Source organism: Tachysurus vachellii, chromosome 15 (genome assembly GCF_030014155.1).
Source record: "Tachysurus vachellii isolate PV-2020 chromosome 15, HZAU_Pvac_v1, whole genome shotgun sequence".
NCBI classification, from domain to species: domain Eukaryota; kingdom Metazoa; phylum Chordata; class Actinopteri; order Siluriformes; family Bagridae; genus Tachysurus; species Tachysurus vachellii.
In genome coordinates, this window is record NC_083474.1 from 6,664,531 (window position 1) to 6,678,780 (window position 14,250).

The 14,250-nt window shown below is 39.4% G+C and overlaps 1 protein-coding gene across 1 annotated transcript in view; it reads right to left on the reverse strand.

Moving 5' to 3' along the window:
• LOC132858335 (roundabout homolog 2-like) overlaps positions 1-14,250 on the reverse strand; it is a 93,294-nt gene that overhangs the window by 46,523 nt on the left and 32,521 nt on the right. The window contains exons 3-6 of the mRNA XM_060888634.1: positions 6,816-6,973; positions 6,305-6,425; positions 6,073-6,211; positions 4,483-4,610 (exon numbers count right to left, since the gene is read on the reverse strand). Coding sequence (XP_060744617.1) covers positions 4,483-4,610; positions 6,073-6,211; positions 6,305-6,425; positions 6,816-6,973 — 546 coding nt within the window. The remainder of the gene's footprint in view (positions 1-4,482; positions 4,611-6,072; positions 6,212-6,304; positions 6,426-6,815; positions 6,974-14,250) is intronic.

Genomic DNA, 14,250 nt, shown 5'->3' on the forward strand with positions numbered 1-14,250 from the left:
ATTCTGTTATTTTGCTGTATTACACATATTGAGAAGGGTACCGTGTTTTCAAGCAGTGCATCAAACCAATGGAGGAGAAGTCCTTTGGCATTGTCCTCCTTTTTATACTTTGCATGACCAGTGACTATAAATTAATTCTCTAATATCCCTCATAAAATTTGTACAAATTTTTCCACGTAACCGATATTTTCTCTGTTGATCTGCTGCTGCTCAAATGGTTTGAACACATTTACGTTTAATCGCTTTCTAATTTAGAATTTTTAACATTACCAGTGATAAATCTGACATAGATTAATATATATATATATATATATATATATATATATATATATATATATATATATATATATATATATGTATATGAAATTGAAATGAAATTGAATTCAATTTCAAAATTGAATGAAAAAATACCACTAATGGCCAGTATTGCCTCCTCCTATTGCCATACAGTTATGCAATTATATTATCTCTAGATTCTCGCCTGGTCTTCAACTGTCCAAGCGTCAGTTACATTTACATTTACATTTCTGTCATTGAGCAGGCACCCTTATCCAGAGTGACTTACAATTTTATTTCAATTTATATGACTGAGCATTCGAGGGTTAAGGGCCTTGCTCAGGGGCCCTGCAGTGGCAGCTTGGTGGACCTGGGATTCGAACTCATGACCTTCCGATCAGAAGTCCAACACCTTAACCACCTTAAACACTACCACATCTCAACCTCCAAACCTACCGTTGTGAATGTGTTGAGAATGCCTGAGATGCTTTTCTGCACACCACGGTAGTAAAAAGTGGTTACTTGTCTTCCAATAGTCTTCCTTTCTGCTCCAATAAATCTGGCCATTCTCCTCTGATATCTCTTATCCTCATCCATTTCTCCCTGCAGAACTAACCCTAACCCTAACCATAACCCTGTCTCTTAAATGAGTTCTAATGGTATGAATTTATATACTCCTGACCCCTGTGCTCAATGAGTGCTCTGATTTCCATGTTTAAAACATATTAACCTCCAGTCATACAGGATTTGGGAAATGGATTCATTGCGAATGCAGTTTAGAGAATCTGTTTATGGACAAATGTGACAATGTTGTGTCTGAGGCTAGTCGTGTTTACACTTGGGAAGTGGCTGACAAATTTGTGAACAAAACTGTTTATGTGCTAATTTGTGGAGTTTACAACAGTGATATCAAGGTAATTTAATTTAAAAAAAACCAAAAACTCTCATTAATAAATCATTCAAACCATTTGTTTAGTCATTTGTAAAAGTAGCTTTTACAGCAATTCTTCTTGGCCAGGTCTCTACAAGCTGTACCTGGATTTGGGCAATTTTTACTATTCTCCTGCTCATAGAGTTGGGATCAACAGCTGATGAGCACTACGGATTTTCAGACGTAGCACTTGGAGTTCTGCCCAAAGACTTCAGTCACCAGAGAGTGTTTTCCTCATGCTCTCAGAATCTTTTAAGTGCCTTCCATATGCCTTTTACTCAGAAGTAGCTTCTGTCTAGTCAGTCTTCCATAAAGGCTTGATTGATGGAGTACAGTTGTCCTTCCGGCAGGTTCTCCATCTCCGTGGAAGACTGCTGAATCTCTGTTAAAGTGGTTATTGGGTTCTTGGTCACTTTTCTGACCAGGGCCCTTCTTGTTCGGTTACAGAGTTTGCTCACAAACTTCTGTTTCACAATGATGGAGCACATTGTGCTCATTGGAATATTCAAAGGTTTAAAAAAAATGGCTTTTATGCCCTTGCCCAGATCCTTGTACTGTACATCATTGCTTGGTTGTTGGTTATACATGCATTGTACTTGGACCATATGAACACGGTTGTGTGCCTTTTTAAATGATGTACTTATTCATGTACCTGAAGTCACCTGACTTTACCATAGATGGACTATAATCACGTATTAGCGATATCTTAAAATATTTAGCAATATGTAGACGAAATCCACTTTTCTATAGCCAACAATCTGACACAATTTACTAGCTTAAATTGAATACATTCACAAAAAAAAATAAAATAAAATAAAAATCCAACGTATTTTATATCTGTCCTTCTGAATCACTGTATGTGGCCAAAAAATGAAATTTTTATCCATTTTAAATTTAATTTAATAAGTACATTGCTCAAAAACTGAAAGGTTTTGAATACTTTCCCAACCCATTGTGTACTGCTCTAAGGACTTAATTTATTTGTACTAAATATAGCTGTTGTCAGTAGCGTGTGTTAAAATGGCAAAAATAACACATTTTCTCTTTAATGACTAAATTTCTACACAGCAGTTTCCTGTGAGTAAAGGAAAACATTACGATTCTGATATGAAAGCATTCCTCTATAAAGCAGCACAATACTGTATTATATCAAAATTATTATTATTACCATTATGCCAGGCTATGATTTACATTTCTATCAAATTATAGCATAGGAGCTCCTCTCTCCTGCACTCCCATCTAATTTATCCTCTGCTTCCACACTGCTGGAACTTGTTTTGGCAAGACGGCTGTAGCAAACGTGTGAGCTGCCAGCAGCAAAAAGATTACAAACCAACCCATATTAGCTGCCCCCCCACCCCCACCCCCCACCCGCTTTTTTTTTAGTCTCTTGATAAATCAGAGTGTAAATTAAATACATTATGTTTTTAACAAGTTTTCCGAGACAATCTGTAAATTCACCAACGGGCAAGCCGTGAAAAATCCTCCTCGCCGCCATCCTATGGATTTATAAGCCACAGAGATGAGTACTGTGTGGGCCTTTGTTTTGATAACCAGTCTTCTATCCTGCTGCTCAAGAAATTTCACAGCAGGCGTATAAACATAGCAGGCATGTTGCAGAGGGTGTGAGAAAAAGAAATGGAGAGAGAATCTAGAGTGAACTATCATACTCCCACGCAAATAAGCACTTGCACTGTGAAGGCAACCAGAAAAACTGAGTTCCAAGAGAACAATTGTCTAGTGTGACAAGCGAACGATTACCACAGCAATCCAGCAACAAAAAGGAGAATAAAATAAGGCGCCGATTAGCACGATACACTAGAGAGAAAAGGAGAGAGAGAGAGAGAGAGAGAGAGAGAGAGAGAGAGACAGCCAATTAACTCAGCCATCCACAAGACCAGAAAGTGTACATCGGATTTAGAGACAGAGATAATGAGCCATACAGAAGAAATCTTCCTCTGAAGGATGAAATATTTAGAGTTTGAACTTAATATCACCTCCATGCCTCATTTCCTATTCTGTGCGCCATGTCCGATAAATTTTGGATGATCGAGACAGTGGGGTTCTTCAGTGGTCACATGACTGAGTCACTACTAAGACACAGGAGGGTTTTGGCTGGCTTTAAACAGATACTCTCCCTTGACAAATGGAAAAACAACAGATGTGTGTGTGGCCATGCCCTAATCTGGAGGACATTAAGTCATTCCAGGGCTTACTGAGCAAAGGACACTTTAAAGATGATGGCCGAGATGAAGCATCCATTACGTGGGGGAAAAAAAAATAAAAAGGCTCGTTCTACTCATCCAAAAGCATCTGTGTTTCACTCTGTGCATCAGTCTGGCTGCTGATGGATGTTAATTGAAACTTCTATCTCTACTGCACCGAAATACACTAAGAACAATGGGGCGATTTTTATCTCATTAATCCGCATAACCATTTCAAAAAGCCTTCAAAAAAATCTCTCTCTCTCTCTCTTTCTTTCTCTCTCTCTCTCTCTCTCTCTCTCTCTCTCTCTCTCTCTCTCTCTCTCTCACACACACACACACACACACACACACATATGCACATAAACACATGTTGGTTTTGCATATTCTTTGTTTGATATTTCAATTGACTTCTGTTTTACTGTAGATAAATAACCTAAGCCTCTACCTAACCTTAGGCTGCGCTATAAAAAAACCCAACATTAGTGTTTGTCTCAATGTTTGTTGTACCAACTAATTAAAGCGATTCCTAAAGTTTAACCTCAGCAACAAACTGGAAACATTTTGACTGTTTGACTTAATGTTTCAAGTAAAAGCAACACGTCGAAAAAGTCAGCAAAAAAAGTCAAAACTTGTGGAGCGGCATATCTTTTTGTCCTCTTCAAGCTAAAATGTCTAGCACACACACACACACACAAACAAACACACACAGAAATTCTATTAATACTCTGCTGTCTATGGCTTGGCCCGCACTGCTTCCTTAATGGCTGTCAGATGTAGTAATCCATATGCTTTACCACAAGCGGCATGTAGTGTCTGTGACGGAGAACAAGAAGCTTATAAACACACTCCTTCCATCTGAATTCCCCCAGATAACACTGATGGCATCTGACAGGCCCAAAGAGCCATAATCAGATCAGCTTAATGGAAATCAAGGATGAGCATACACACAAACCCATTAACACAGACATCTGCTTTATATTTTATAAGTGCTGCAGAGTGCCCACATGTGCCTCGTCATGAACTGGGTGTGTGTGTATATGTGTGTCTTCACATGGGCTTTTTATGTACCGTGGACCTGCAGCGTCGCCGAAGCCTCGGTTCTCCCTACGCTGTTTTCTGTCACACAAGTGTACGTCCCTTCGTCCTCCTCTCGCACCTTCAGCAGACGGAGAGTGTTGTCACTGCGGATTTCAAATCTACACCCACCCGAAGAAAAGAACAAATCACAGCTTTGTGGTGTGAGGAATTGCACATACTCTCACTCATCAGTCCTCACCTCGAAAACCAGCGAGTTATACAGCAACTGTTCGGATTCTTTCCGTTCGCAGCCTTATGGAGTTGCTATACAGTATGTGTGTTTACTACGACTGCATTTCATCGGCAGGATTACAGTAAATAAAATTCCGTAGATCGGTAGAATTTCAAGACGGAATAATTACACAGGTTCGATCCTAACGGTTCTTCGTTAAGAGAATGAATAATTACTTATTAAAATAATTAAACTGACAAGCTAACTTGTTTAGTAGTAACGGACACCATAAGTGTATCCTAAATATCATTCAAGTCAGTATAATGTTTAGAGAGATTTAAAGAATGGATGATCTCTGGAGCTGTTGAGGGGACATGGTGGATGATTTATCTCTCTTGGCGACAACTATAATATAGGCACAGAGAAAACAACTCCATTAGATCGAAACACGACTTATGGGTCATTTTCAATCAGTATGAACAAAAAAAAAATGATTTCTTTATCACAAGTCTGATATTCAGTTAGTCAGGGCACTGTTGGCTTTCAGTGGGAGATGTTTTTTGGTGTCTGTGGGTGTAAAATTACATGGAACTTTAGTACTTTTTGTTCAAAATGATTTAACTTTCTTTAGTAGTTTTAGTTCGATAACGCCTTTCATTTTTAAATGCTTATGAACAAGCAATTCTGGCATCTCAGAGAGCAGGAACAGGTTTTATCTTACTATTTACTTTTATTAAAAAGTACCAAAGTTTTCTATAAATATATTGCCCCTAGTAGGCAAGGTAAAAATGGCAAATTCATAAAGCCCTGAGTATCTATTCCCAAATGAGCCATTAACCATCACTGTGTAGTGTGACGTGACAAAGAAATTCAGTGCTGAATAGGAACAATCCAAAACAGGGGTTTTGGCCTGGGAAAAATATTTTTTTTTGCCTGTTTCTAATTAGCTGGAAGCCGTGTATTGACTATAACTTTCCGACAATATATTAAGTCTCACGATACCCAATTTGTGGCCAGGACTTTGGTATCACATTAGCACAATATAACCATTTGTGGCCTTTTTTCTGTACTTTTAAGATATACATTAGTAGCCATGCCCTATTAAAAAAAACGCCTTAGATCAAGGGTGTCTGATCTTATCCACAAAGGGCTGGTGTGGGTGGCAGGTTTTTAATCCAATCAAGCAGGAGCCACACCTGAGTTTACTGAAACCCAAGATGAGGTGATTTTAATAGACTTTGGTGTGGCTTCTGCTGGGTTAGTATGAAATCCTGCACCCATGCTGGACCTTTATCAGGAAAGATTGGATAGTCCTACGTTAGAGGAATCATATGACTAATGATTCTGATCTGTTTTTAAATGTACAGCGTTTTTAGGGTGTTCTAAGAGACTTATGGATGGTTTCTGACCTGGCACGAGGCAGCTCTCCTCCTTCACGCCTCCAACGGATTGTGGGAGCCGGATCTCCATGGACCTCGCACAGGAAGTCCACTGTATCCTCTGCCAGCACTATTTGATTCACCGGCCTACGGATGAACACCGGTCTCTCTGCTCACACACACACAAACACAATGGCATCCAATCACATGCTGAGTCTCACTTTCCTATGACATATAATATACAAGGAGCGAAGTCCCTTACCGAAAACCACCAGCTCGGCCGGATCGCTGTCCCTTTGACCCACCATGTTGGATCCCACGCACACATACATCCCTGCATCACTCTTCCGGGTGTGTGAGATCATCAGCTTGCCACCGCGCATCTGCGACAGCACAAAGCAATCACACGTCTGCTGCTTGCTGACAGTTACATTTTCACTACACACTTACAAATCGACAAAGCGCTCAGGAACATCAATCAGTGCTCTTTCTTCTCAAAGCAATTTGCTTCCTGATTTGGATGCGCATCTTCAGCTGTAATGACAATAACACCTGTCCAAAAGCAATCTTACTCGAAGAAGACACAAGCGCTTCCTAAAGATGCTGATGCACATTCTTTGAGCTGATCCTGACTGTGCTGGGAGTCGGTGATGTCATATAAAAACAGGGGTCAAGCTCTAATAAGCACTTGGCAATCAGCGCTTTCTGTCTCGAGGCTTTTTTTTTTTTTTCATCTCCCTCAGGCTCTAATCAATAGCTGGCTGAAGACTCACAGAGATTCTGCTGTCTGTGTCGCTCACTCGGACGTTGTTCCTCTTCCAGGAGATGCTGGGCTCCGGGTGACCGCGTGGTGGGATGCACTCCAGCACAGCAGGTTCACCGGCAGCGACCACCACATCACTCGGGGCCTGGCGGAAATCATCTCTCAGGGCTATTAGAGAGAGAGAGAGAGAGAGAGAGAGAGACAGAGAGAGAGAGTATCAAACTTACCTTGATGTCTAGTGATGTCTACTAACCCTTTTTATCAGTACACTGGCACACTGACAAGTTGACAGGCTAATTCATTATTAAACAAATTAATTATTTTGTCGAGAGCATTCTGATATAACTTTGGTCAGGACAATGCTGTCTTTCAGTGTGAGATGTTTGTCCATCTTTTGGGATAAACTTACCGAGAGTTTTTGGTTGAAGATAGCAGCCTGAAATTTTATTATGAACAAGCACTTGCGATATCTCAGAGAGCAACAATGGGTTGGATCTCACCATTTACTTCGAAGGTAGATACATTTGTGTGAAATTTAATGCTAAACACTGACACAACAAAACATTTTTGGCTTCTGGTGAAAAAGGCTCAGACAGACAGATTAGAATAAAATGATAAGATTCACAAATTTCTTGTGTTTCACTCTATGATAATGTGATAGCTGGTTTTTATTATTTTATTATTATTATTTTGGCTCTCTGTGGAATTGAGCTGCTGGGTCCCTCAGCACCCAGAGCTTAGCAATAATGTGCTCTTTTCATGATTCAACAATTTTCCAGACAAAGCGAAGGATGAGACAAAGGCACCGTTCCTTCAGCAACATGATGTTATTCGGCTCGATTCGGTCCGATTCAATTCCAAATAATATGAAGCGAAAGAAAGTGCTTTCTAAAGAAATGATCAGTTTAATCTTGACTGAGGTATCACCTTTACTGTTTGCAGCATCTAACGGACACGACAGATAAGACGGACACGTAAATGCCATGGAAACTATGAATTCCGAGTGGATGATTGGCAGATTAAAAGCATGTCCTGTGCCCTGTGGCTGGAGCCTGAGGGCACTCACATCAAAGAATTGAAACCCTCTGGAGATGAAATGTTTAAAACACACACACACACACACACACACACACACACACACACACACACTGCCTGTCATTAGTCTCCTCCTGATAGCTGTCGCAGCACCTTCTCCTGTTCCTGTTCATTCCTGCTCCAGCTCTGCCTCTGTCATGTCCCCCATTATCAGTTTCACCTTTATGTACTATTTGCTCTGGCACAACATCTGAATCATCTCTATTTAGTGTTTATAATGGAATGCCAGACATTTTAATAGACATCCAAAATGCTAAAACACTTACACTGGATTGTGTACAGGTGTGTGATTGTATACAGGTGTGTGTGATTATGTTCAGGTGTGTGATTGTATACAATTGTATGTGATTGTGTTCAGGTGTGTGATTGTATATAGGTGTGTGATTGTATATAGGTGTGTGATTGTATATAGGTGTGTGATTGTATACAATTGTATGTGATTGTGTTCAGGTGTGTGATTGTATATAGGTGTGTGATTGTATATAGGTGTGTGATTGTATATAGGTGTGTGATTGTATATAGGTGTGTGATTGTGTACAATTGTATGTGACTGTGTTCAGGTGTGTGATTGTATACAATTGTATGTGATTGTGTTCAGGTGTGTGATTGTATACAATTGTATGTGATTGTGTACAGGTGTGTGATTGTATACAAGTGTGTGTGATTGTATACAGGTGTGTGTGATTGTGTTCAGGTGCGTGTGATTGTGTTCAGGTGTGTGTGAATGTGTACAGATGTGTGTGATTGTATACAATTGTATGTGATTGTGTTCAGATGGTTATTGTATACAGGTGTGTGATTGTGTACAGGTGTGTGATTGTATACAGGTGTGTGTGATTGTGTACAGGTGTGTGATTGTATACAATTGTATGTGATTGTGTTCAGATGGTTATTGTATACAGTTGTGTGATTGTGTACAGGTGTGTGATTGTGTACAGGTGTGTGATTGTATACAGGTGTGTGTGATTGTGTTCAGGTGTGTGATTGTATACAATTGTATGTGATTGTGTTCAGATGTGTGATTGTATATAGGTGTGTGATTGTGTACAATTGTATGTGACTGTGTTCAGGTGTGTGATTGTATACAATTGTATGTGATTGTGTTCAGGTGTGTGATTGTATACAATTGTGTGTGATTGTGTACAGGTGTGTGATTGTATACAAGTGTGTGTGATTGTATACAGGTGTGTGTGATTGTGTTCAGGTGCGTGTGATTGTGTTCAGGTGTGTGTGAATGTGTACAGATGTGTGTGATTGTATACAATTGTATGTGATTGTGTTCAGATGGTTATTGTATACAGGTGTGTGAATGTGTACAGGTGTGTGATTGTGTACAGGTGTGTGATTGTATACAATTGTATGTGATTGTGTTCAGATGGTTATTGTATACAGGTGTGTGATTGTGTACAGGTGTGTGATTGTGTACAGGTGTGTGATTGTGTACAGGTGTGTGATTGTATACAGGTGTGTGTGATTGTGTTCAGGTGTGTGATTGTATACAATTGTATGTGATTGTGTTCAGATGTGTGATTGTATATAGGTGTGTGATTGTGTACAGGTGTGTGATTGTATACAATTGTATGTGGCTGTGTTCAGGTGTGTGATTGTATACAATTGTATGTGATTGTGTTCAGGTGTGTGATTGTATACAATTGTATGTGATTGTGTACAGGTGTGTGATTGTGTACAGGTACGGGTGATTGTGTATAAGTGTGTGTGATTGTATACAGGTGTGTGTGATTGTGTTCAGGTGCGTGTGATTGTGTTCAGGTGTGTGATTGTATACAGGTGTTTGTGATCGCATACAGGTGTGTTATTGTATACAGATGTGTGTGATAGTATACAAGTGTGTGTGTGATTGTGTACAGATGTGTGTGATTGTGTACAGATGTGTGTGATAGTATACAAGTGTGTGTGTGATTGTGTACAGATGTGTGTGATTGTGTACAGATGTGTGTGATAGTATACAAGTGTGTGTGTGTGTGTGTATGATTGTGTTCAGGTGTGTGTGATTGTGTACAGATGTGTGTGATTGTGTACAGATGTGTGTGATAGTATAAAAGTGTGTGTGTGTGTGTGATTGAGTTCAGGTGTGTGTGAAAGGTTAAAGGCATCCATTCAATTCAATGCCTGAGCTGGACAAAGTGCTGTACATGGAGTTAAAAGAAAAGGAAAAAGAAGAACATAAATATAAAAGAACACGTACAAATTACTAACAATTAAAAGCACAGATAAAGAGGTGTGTTTTTAACATGGATTTAAATTCAGCAAACGTAGAAGCAGTTCTGACTGGTGGTGGCAAGCTATTCCACAGCTTGGTGCCCGCTACTGCGAAAGCTCGGTCTCCCCTGCGTTGCAGACGAGATCGTGGTACCAGCAAAAGATGACCATTTTGGGATCTAAGTGATCTCGAAGGATTGTACATAACAATCAAATCAGACAGATATTTGGGAGCTAAATTATTGAGAGCTTTGTAAACGAATAACAGAATCTTGTAAGCGATACGGTATCGGACTGGCAGCCAGTGCAAAGAACGTAAAATGGAATAAAAACTCTAGTACTGATACTTAAGAAACAAACATGAAGACGGAAAGAAAGTAGCAAACCAGCAGGATTTCAGAAGTAGCTTTAACTTCAAATTTGATTTTTACTATTACGCACTCTCTCTCTCTCTCTCTCTCTCTCTCTCTCTCTCTCTCATTTTCTACCACTTATCCGAACTACCTCGGGTCACGGGGAGCCTGTGCCTATCTCAGGCATCATCAGCCTTCAAGGCAGGATACACCCTGGACGGAGTGCCAACCCATCGCAGGGCACACACACACACACACACTCTCATTCACTCACGCAATCACACACTACGGACAATATTCCAGAGATGCCAATCAACCTACCATGCATGTCTTTGGACCGGGGAGGAAACCGGAGTACCCGGAGGAAACCCCCGAGGCACGGGGAGAACATGCAAACTCCACACACACAAGGCGGAGGCGGGAATCGAACCCCCAACCCTGGAGGTGTGAGGCGAACGTGCTAACCACTAAGCCACCGTGCCCCCCACTATTACGCACTGTAATAATTTATTTTCTTCATGAATCCAGTTGCACTGGATCCAATGGATGGTACCACTTGGAGAACATGGTGGTTCCCTTTTGCTGCTTTGACACAATGTCTATGGTTAAAAATACTTTACAAATAAAACTGAACTGAACCACACCATTAGAAGGAAGGCAGAATCAGACAATATGCTCTCTCACGAAAAGGAAGAAAATAGCAGTAATCGCTCATGTCACAATTCACATGTTGTGGTTTGCAAATGAAACGTGAACAATTGTTTAGCATACTTTTATCTGTCCTCTGTAGCCTGAAACTAGCAGTTGTATTTCTAATCCGTTTCAGTCAGGCGGTGGCTAAATGCATCTGATATTGAATTAACCACTAGTTATTCTATTAACTGTCAGGCTTTCAGCTAGCTAGGCTCTTTCGGTGTGTGTGTGAGACTCTTCTTTGTAGTGGATCAAAGCTATTACACGAGTAACTGCAGTTGGAGGAAAGAAGGCTTTGCTTTTGTGTGATGTGGAAAGCTGACATATTTAACCCTTTTTACTGATATACTGGTGTTCCATTACGCCAGCAGAACAGAAATGGACTTATCAGACATTTTCAATCGGTATAAACAAATGCATTGTTTTATCACCGCAAGTCTGATATAAAATTATTCAGGACAGTGTTGGCTTTCAGTCTGAGATTTTTTTTCCCTCTATTTGGTGTAACCTTTCTTCAGAGATGAAAGAAACACCTTCAGTTTTTAGATGCTTTCGCTTGTTCACTTCTGGCATCTCAGAGAGCAAAAACAGGTCTGATATCAACATTACTTTAAAGATAGAAACGTTTGTGTGAAAAAAAAATGTTGTGTACTTTTTTAGAACCCTTTTTATGAACACATTGCCCCAGTATGCTAGATCAAAAAAGAAATACTTCTGAAATTTACTTTCATGTAAGCTATTAAGGACCAATGTGTAGTGTGACATGAAAAAGAACCTCAATGCTAAACACTCGTGTGACAAAACATTTTATGTTTCTGGTTAAAAAAAAAACCTTAAAGGTGCCCTGCCACACGTATTTCATTACTTTTGTGGTAATGTCTGAAGTTTACCATGGACTCTGTAACATTTTTTTGTGGAAATAATGCCTTGGTTACCTTCTTTCAAGCCATTCTAGTGTGCTATAGAAAGCCTGCAGGAAGACTCAGCTCGATTTGCGACAGTTCTCATGAATATTCAAATGAGCTATGCTATGAATTGCGGCAGAATGGCTTCTTCACAAGCCCGTTGATGTTCAGCCATCCTTGCTGTATAGGAAACTCACTGAGCTACACGAATTCTGGGGGCGTGGTCTCAAGTGGGAGATCTCATGAATAGTAATGAGCTCAGTCACTCTGACGTCACACTGACCAGCTTTTCCAACTGACCTGATTTCTCCCCTTATTTCTTTTAAGTGGCTAGAACTGACCAGGGAGGTAGCAGTTCGTTTTCACATTCACGACACAACACAAACACATATGAACCTAACACATATCAAAATATCCAAGTAAAAACGGTTTTGTGTGGAAGGGCACCTTTAAACAGAGAGATTAGAATAAAATAATAAGATTCAAAAATTTCTTGTGTTTTACTCTATGATAAAGAGAAAGCTGTCATATTTGGCTCTCTGTGGAATTGAGCTGCTTGGTCCCTCAGCACACAGAGCTTAGCAATAATGTGCTCTTTTCATGATTCAACAATTTTCCACTTGGAGCATCTCATTTAACAGAAATGAGTTTTATATCACTATTAACTTCCACTATGAAAATATAAACATTTGTATGGAAAAATTAGTTTTTTTGTTTTTTAGAAACTTTTCAATGAATATATTGCACCTAGTAGGCTAGGTTAAAGCAGAAACACTTATAAAATCTACAAATTCTTAACGCAATTTCATTAGCTGTGGAGTGTGACGTGACAAAGAATTTCTGTGCTGATTTTGGACACCCCATTTGTTTTAAAATAAAGTGTTAAAGACAACATGAAAGATATTTTGTAATTAAGGACAGACTTTGGTTCTATCCACGGTTTTATCGACAGACATCTAGACGCTAACCTGCACTGAACCGTGCATGACTCCTTCAACACCACCACCGTCTATACCATTAAAGGTAGTGACAAACCTGCTAGTGTTGCTACTTGCTAATTGCCGTTACTGTGACTGCAGCACAAACCGACTGCTTTACTGTTGGAAGAGAGCTGGGTGTGCGGGAGGTGAAACATAGCTGAGGCAAAAAAAAAAAAAAAAAAACTGAAACTGTTGAGAGTTGGATAAAAGCATTTGCACTTTAGTAAAAGAAAAAAGGACAAAGAAGGATTTTCGCTCTTAAAGCGATTAAATTAGGTGACTCATGTATGATACAACCAGTGATATGAGCAGACAAGGTAAAAAAAAAAAAAAGGTTGAGTTCAGGTTCACTTTCATGCTGGCAAGCTAATGCTCCATTCATTGTGGTTACAAAAAGAAACAGCTGCACATTTACACGTCAGAACGCTAAGCAATCATAATATTAATATATGAGCATAATATATGACCGTAATTCCTTTACAAATGTGGAAATGTATTTCCACAACTAAACACCACTACTCTGAAATTTATTGAATTGTCTACATTACATACATTATGTGAATTAACCAAGTGCGCTACGCTGAAGTGAACCTACAAACAACATAATGTTACAACACAAGTGTAACATTAGCTGGATAGATAGCCAAATCCTGTTGTGGAGTCAGTAGCATGCTAGTTTCTTTAACTAGCTTGCTAGCTAGCTAGCTCATGTTTGTATATACTGTATAAGTTTCTAGTTACATACCTGTAGATAGATGATCTAGCAAAGATGCCCCTTACACATTATCCTGGGGCTGTATATACAATATGTATATACTTATTCATACATGTGAATTGTGACATGAGTGATTACTGATATTTCCTTCCTATATTTCCTCCTACACATCTGCAGCACCTAGATTTTAACCACAACAGGCAACAGTTAGGAAACATCATGACATTTTACATTTCATGTAGTTTTCAGGCTGTAAAACGTTCAATAATTTGTTCGTTCGGCCAGAATACTTTGCATATAATTAACACAGTTGCGCTTTTAATACTTTACCAGAGTTAACAATTAATCCTGGCAATTCATAAACAGTTTCACATATTTGTGCCATGGACAATTATGACTGGATGATACAATACGATAAAATTGTCTTGTTGCTAAGCAACTAGCAGTAACATTCTAACGTTCGGTTTCATAACCCTGGATAAGA